We start from the raw sequence: 6,937 nt of genomic DNA, 5'->3' as shown, positions 1-6,937 counted from the left end.
GTACAGGGATTCCTGGGTGGCTCAGCAGTTTCAGCGCCTGCCTTTGGCCGAGGGCATTATCCTGGAGTCCCGGAATCAAATCCCACATTGGGCTCCTGGCATGGAGCCTGCTTCCTCTGCCTATGTCTCTGCTTCTCTCCCTCTCTCTGTGTCTCTCATGAATAAATAAAATCTTAAAAAAAAAAAGCCGAGGGACGGGGTGTTGGGGGGCATCTCGGGTGGCTCAGTGGTTTAGCGCTGCCTTCAGCCCAGGGTGTGGTCCTGGAAACTCCGGATGGAGGCCCACATCAGGCTCCCTGCATGGAATGGAGCCTGCTTCTCCCTTTGCCTGTGTCTGTGCCTCTCTCTCTCTCTCTCTGTATCTCTCATAAATAAATAAATAACTAAAATCTTAAAAAACAAAAGAATTGGGTACAGCCCAATTAGAAGTGAATGTTGATGTGAAGACTCAATAACCTGGACTTTGGAAATGTATTAATGCCACATGATTTGATTATCTTTTTTTTTTAATAATTTGTTTTGTTTTTAAAGATTTTATTTATTCATGAGACACAAAGAGATAGAGGCAGAGACACAGGCAGAAGGAGAAGCAGGCTCCCAGCAAGGAGCCTGATGCGGGACTTAATCCCAGGACACCGAGATCACGACCTGAGCCAAAGGCAGATGCTCAACCACTGAGCCATCCAGGTGCCCCTGGTTTGATTATCTTATTGAAACCATCAGATATGTATGTAGAGATTAGAAGTTTCCAAGGCTAGCCATTATGGGAAGTGACTATCCCCCTCATATCTATGCAGGTTCTGTTTGGTTTTGTTTTCTTGCAGATTCTCTGTCCTCATATTCTAGCAAATTTTGTTACAGGCATATAAATGTCAAATTAAAAAGGTACACAATCTTAACATTTTTTAAAAGTAAAGATACATATTTTAGAAATGATTTTGAAGTCGCATTCACATTTTCTCTGGAATCATCCCTCGATGTATATTTTAGTTTTCATTTTCTCTTTATGAATCAGTAGCAAGTGACTTGAACTCACAAGGTTCTCCCTACCCTACCCTTTCCATACCTCTTCAGCCTCATTTCTCTCCCCCTTGCTCTTGATACTCTAGCCTCACGATTATGTTTCAGTTAAGTGAAAACTAGTTATATGGAAACTTAGAGATCTTGAAACCTTTGAACTTTGTTTTATTTTAATTTTTATTAAAGATTTTATTTACTTATTCATGAGAGACACACAGAAAGAGAGAGAGAGAGAGAGAGAGAGAGAGAGAGAGAGAGAGGCAGAGACACAGGCAGAGGGAGAAGCAGGCTCCATGCAGGGAGCCCGACCTGGGACTAGATCCCGGGTCTCCAGGATCAGGGCCTGGGCTGAAGGCACGCTAAACTGCTGAGCTACCCGGGCTGCCAAAACTTTGTTTTATTTTTAATAGTTCTTATCATTATTTAAAATTAGCTGGTTCATGTGTTTACTTATATATTGTCTGACAGCTCCAACTTGGAAGCTCCCTGAGAACTGAAACCTGGTCTGTCTTATCCACTACAGTATTGTTACATAAGACAATGCTGGGCACATAGGAAGCACTCAATATTTGTTAAATAAACTAGCACTACAATAAACTATCTTAATATAAATCTTTCTGCCCTTCTAGTTTAGCATAGCCTAAAAGATATTCTAAATTTGCTCAAATTTTAGTGTTAAAATGTAGCTATTTGCATCACAAGTGTGATGTGTGTGTATGTATCAGAATCAGCAAAATAGTAAAACAAGTTTAATTTTAATTTATTAGAACCCAGTAAGTGATGATTTTAAAAGCAGAGTTTCCATCAAATTAACACTTAATTCCGGGCAAAAATACATGTAAAAAACCTAAATCTTAAGGCAGAAGTAAAATATTATAAAAACCAGCATGTCTAATACAGACTATAGAAGGTCAGAATTTTAGAGATTCACATAGTATTTTATAGCACTAAAATGTTAATACAGTCAGAAACATCAATTGGTCCAAGATTCCTCAGTTTATAAAATATCTAGACTAATTGAAGAAATTTTGCTGTATAAGTAATAGCTACCATATAATTAAGTGATTGTTTTTATGACAAACATAGGCAGGAAATTTCATGGTTTTCATTTGTAAATATTTTACAGTATTAAATATAAAGTATTACTAGAAGTATGTTTTAGATTCATCTCATCTTCCCACTCTAATGCCCAAAGGGTGTACATCAATTTTCTTTAACTCCATTTTTATAAATTCTGTGAATTATCATACCTATTCATTATAGGCCTGACTATACTCAGCAAAGGCATGAATTGCTTACTTATTTGGTAGAAATAACAATTTTAGTAAATCACTATATCTTTTCCTGGTCACTAAATAATTTCAAACTGAAGTCTAAGAATTTTTGCACCTCCGATAAATGAACAGCTTTTTTACTTCTGTAAGTTTGAATTTTTTATTAGAACCTGAGCACAAAGGGGGGAAAAAAGCATTTCATGTTTATGTGCAATTAACAGTAGTCCTTCTGAAAAACAGAGTTAACAACTTTAAATTTCTTCTTATGACCAAAATCTTTTGTTTTGGAGAGGGGGATAAAATTTAAAAGATATAAATCCAAAAACTGGGGTTAATTATAACTAGCTTATGCATTCTATGGAATAGTGTCAAAAAAGACAAATGTATTTAAATAATTTCACAAGTCTAGCAAATATGAGGTTTATGGGTTCTTAACAACATATTAATTACAAAGATTCTTTATCTTTATTATAAACTTTTAAGCTATTTTGATAAAACGCCTGTAGACCTCACTGTACTTCTACTTATTTGTGCATTAATAAAAATCTGTTAAAACTCCTTATTTAGTACTTCCGAAAAATTCTAGTCAAATAAGATCACTATAACTACCAGAGAAGCTTTGAAATACTGATTGCAGATTCATTTCAAAGTTGATTTAGCTTCTTTCAGAATCTGGCATTTAAGTCATGAATGTTTTCACCAACTTGGACTCTGAAAATATAAAAATTTTAGCCAATGATGGTTATAAAGTTAAGCAGTACTAGTATTATATGAAAAAATAAAAATTGAAAATATATTGTCAATCATGCATTTCACAATTTCATGAACTAAGGAAGGTATGACTTATATTGTTATGTCTTTGCAGGTTACTTCAACTTCCATCAGGCAGCTAATCTGCCAAAACACATCAGCATTCATGTAAAATAAAAGAAGGAGGGAAATGATTTTGCACACATGCTGTCCAGTGTTCGGCTTCCAAGTTCCAACCCCTCCTTTATGTAACTATTGTAGGTGTAACTCCATGAAGAGCATGAGATGAGGAGTAGATAGAACAGAACACCTGTTGGGCTAGCAAGAATATATTAATTTATAAAAAGTTTTTCAGCTGAGTGTTTTCACTGGAGTTATGCTATGTGCAACATATAAACTGTACAACCAATTTTTCCTATTTGTCCATTTGTGGAATTAGGCTCAATAAAATGTAAAATATACATTAGTTCATTTTAAATGCAAAGATTACAGTTTTGCTTACTTTGTTTTTGGCTCAACTGTAATAACGTCAAAAAAAATCTCTGCTTTAATAATACAATATGAAAAAGTTCACCTATGTACATGGGTACATTTCTTCATTAAAATTTTTCTTAAATCTATCTCAATGTATCTTTACAACTGATCTTTACAACAAAAGTCAAAAACAACAAAGTAGAAATGATTCCATTTTACAGCACTTTAGGTTTTCTGAAGTTTTCCTTTTAGGGCTTAAAGGACATCATTGAAACGTTGCTTTCCATAGTCTGCAGGATCCATCTGAAGTTCTCGTTCTTCATCATCTGTAAGGGAAATAATTATGGATCAAGAATATTATTTTTAAAATCACTTGCAGAAAACCAATTAAATAATGCCTCCGTTTTTTTCTCAGGCTTAAGGCAGCTTTCTGCTTGTTATTTTATGCCTCCTAAAATAGGGTTCTACTTCTTAGTTGCTTGGTTAACCAGCAAAAAGTCTGCCTTCCAAAGTATTCCAATATATTGGAAGATTACTTAATTTTAACAAATCTTTTTGATGATAGGTAGATAGAAAGAAGTAGAACTAGATATAGTTAGCAAAACTTTAGGAACTTTAGGAATCCACAAACATAATATATATTATTTCTATTAGATTAAGTAGTCCTTTATTTTTTATTTATTTATTCATGAGAAACACAGAGAGTGAGGCAGAGACACAGGCAGAGGGAGAAGCAGGCTCCCTGGGGGGAGCCCGATGTGAGACTTGATCTTAGGACCCCAGGATCACGATCTGAGCTGAAGGCAGACGCTCAACCACTGAGCCACCCAGGCGTCCCGAAGTAGTCCTTTAAATTGAAGTTTTGGATAGAAATCATTGTGTAGACATTTTCATGCCTTTAAAAATCAGCTTTTTTTTCTAATTACAAAACAAATCCATATTCATCACATTAAAAAATAGAAAATAAAAGACAGGAAAATAAAAATTACTCAGAATCCCAATATTTAACATTATAGTGAACTTCTTTGCTCCTCTGCAAAGAGCTTATCAGCACCTTCTTAAATGAAATGTACTAACCAAACTTAACTTTTTCTTTACCAAAAAGAAAAAAAGTATTAATATAGTATGCTAGTAAGATCCTCAAAGTCAGGATACCTTGGTGGCTCAGTGGTTGAGCATCTGCCTTTGGCTCAAGTCATCATCCCAGGATCCTGAAATCAAGTCCCACATCAGACTCCCCACAGGGAGCCTGCTTCTCCCTCTATGTCTCTGCCTCTTTCTTTGTGTCTCTCATGAATAAATAAATAAAATCTTAAAAACAAAAACAAAAAAAAGATCCTCAAAGTCACTTTCAGTAGCTATATTAAACAGCTCCATATAATATTTTGGAGTTTGACTTATTTAGCCATTGACAGGTATTTCTGGATCCTTCTTGGGTATCATCTATCACTTCACATTATTGTTAGCTTATCTGGCAGTAGCAATCCTTTTCTAATTTCATTACAAACTACAGAATTTGAAATAAGACTGCTCAGAATTTGAAATAAGACTGCTTAAAATTATGTTAGAACAAGAATGAAAAGTAATTTAATCAAAGCAAAGAAGCTTCCTTTTTAGTATATGGCTTTTAATGACATCTTTTGGCTCCTCCACAGCCTTAAAAAAGTGCATTTCATACTTTTTGGTTCAAACTAACCCAAAAGCTTAGTTTTTGATAAACTGAGCTGTTACTATCGTAATTGACCAGAAATATAATGTTATATAGTTTAAAGAGTTATATGTTAGAATTCAAATTCATGTGTATACTATAACTTTCTGAAAACTGTTCTTTTAGATTTGATAGGTTTTCCAGGTAAAATTTTGCTCAAGAAAGATGCCATATGATGTATGCAGTTATGTATTAACTTTACATAATGATGTATTCTTATTTCTTCTTCACGTTTATTCATAAAAAAAATGCCAAATAAACCAATTTTCTTTTTCCTTTCAAAAACTTTCCTGTTAAACTTATAGAAATTCTCATTTAGAATTGCAGGCAACCATTCTGCATCATAATCTAACAAAACGATCTCATATCTTCAATAGAGTAATCCACTAGGTATGATAGTGTCAACTCTGTTACAGGTAAAGGCTGAAATTATATCCATAATCACACTGTAATCTGAAAATATGCTAATCAATCTCTTATGGTACTCTTTGTATTTTAAAAACTATCTTTGGTTTTAAAAGGAAAATAAAAAAAAAAAATAAAAAATAAAAAATAAAAAAATAAAAGGAAAATAATCACTGGCACCTCTCTAGAAAACTCTCCTTAGGATCCAGTTATAGGACATCACCTAATGACTATAAACATCTTTCAGGACTTTAGTAATTAAACGAAGATTTAATCACCATGGAACAGTGGGAAAAGCAGCTATACAAAAGAGAACTCCTAAAAATTTAACAGGAAAATTATTAAAGGGAAAAAGCAGATATGTCGGAAGGTTTTTAACTAAATAATTGTAAAGACAAAATAAAAGCAAGGCTCTAGAAATAGAAAAACTGAATTCTAGTCCTGACCCAGGCACTTAACAAACCTGATCCAGTTTCTAAACCCCTTTATTTTTTTATTTTTATTTTTTCTAAACCCCTTTAGACCTTTAATTACCTCCTCAGTAAAGTACAGATAGCAACTGTTTTTTGTATCTCAAAATAAAATACTGCATATGAAAGCAGTCTTTACTTCCAAAGTCTTCTATAAATATAAGGAAGAGTTTGTTGGTTCTATTGATTTATGCTTTTAATCAATTTTTAATATGGCACCTTCACATTATTTTTCAGAATTCCAGAGGACATTTGGACTATTGAATATTTCTTACATTGAACTACCATTTACATTAACTAGAGTACATTTTCAGAGTAGCTATTCTAACCAGAATTCAAATTTCTACTGATAATCTTTTTGCATGTATTTATAAAGTATGATGAAATTACCTAACCAAATCTGATATAGAACAACAGAGAACCACTAAATAAAATTATATTTTATTTCATTTTACAAAGCAGCAAAATCTATAAATACCTCATTAATATAAAATGACTAGTAAAGGAAATGAGCATTCATAATTTATTAAATAACTCCTAAATTCCTTCTGAAGTCAAGAAAGGACCACCTTCATAAAGCAAGCTCTACCAAGCAAGAACATTTTGGGGTAACAAGGCAGTGAATGTCTCCACTAAAATGTACACATTAATCCATAGGCTAACATGCAATTATCCTCTAAAGCAGGCAGTCCTTGGGGGATCCCTGGGTGGCTCATGGTTTAGCGCCTGCCTTCAGCCCAGGGCGTGATCCTGGAGTCCCGGGATCGAGTCCTGCATGGAGCCTGCTTCTCCCTCTGCCTGTCTCTCTGCCTCTCTCTCTGTGTGTCTCTCATGAA

At 34.0% G+C, this 6,937-nt stretch overlaps 1 protein-coding gene across 3 annotated transcripts in view; it reads right to left on the bottom strand.

The window, feature by feature from the left end:
* Window positions 1–1,759: 1,759 nt before the first annotated feature.
* GOLM2 (golgi membrane protein 2) overlaps window positions 1,760–6,937 on the bottom strand; it is a 99,779-nt gene continuing 94,601 nt past the window's right edge. For all 3 annotated transcript variants that reach the window (XM_038580274.1, XM_038580275.1, XM_038580276.1), the window contains one exon: window positions 1,760–3,844. In XM_038580274.1, the coding sequence (XP_038436202.1) occupies window positions 3,774–3,844 (71 nt within the window). In that variant the 3' untranslated portion in view covers window positions 1,760–3,773. The remainder of the gene's footprint in view (window positions 3,845–6,937) is intronic.

The sequence above is a fragment of the Canis lupus genome, chromosome 30, assembly GCF_011100685.1.
Source record: "Canis lupus familiaris isolate Mischka breed German Shepherd chromosome 30, alternate assembly UU_Cfam_GSD_1.0, whole genome shotgun sequence".
Taxonomy (NCBI): Eukaryota; Metazoa; Chordata; class Mammalia; order Carnivora; family Canidae; genus Canis; species Canis lupus.
Note: the sequence above shows the minus strand (reverse complement) of the source record. Positions and strands in the feature narration are given on the sequence as shown.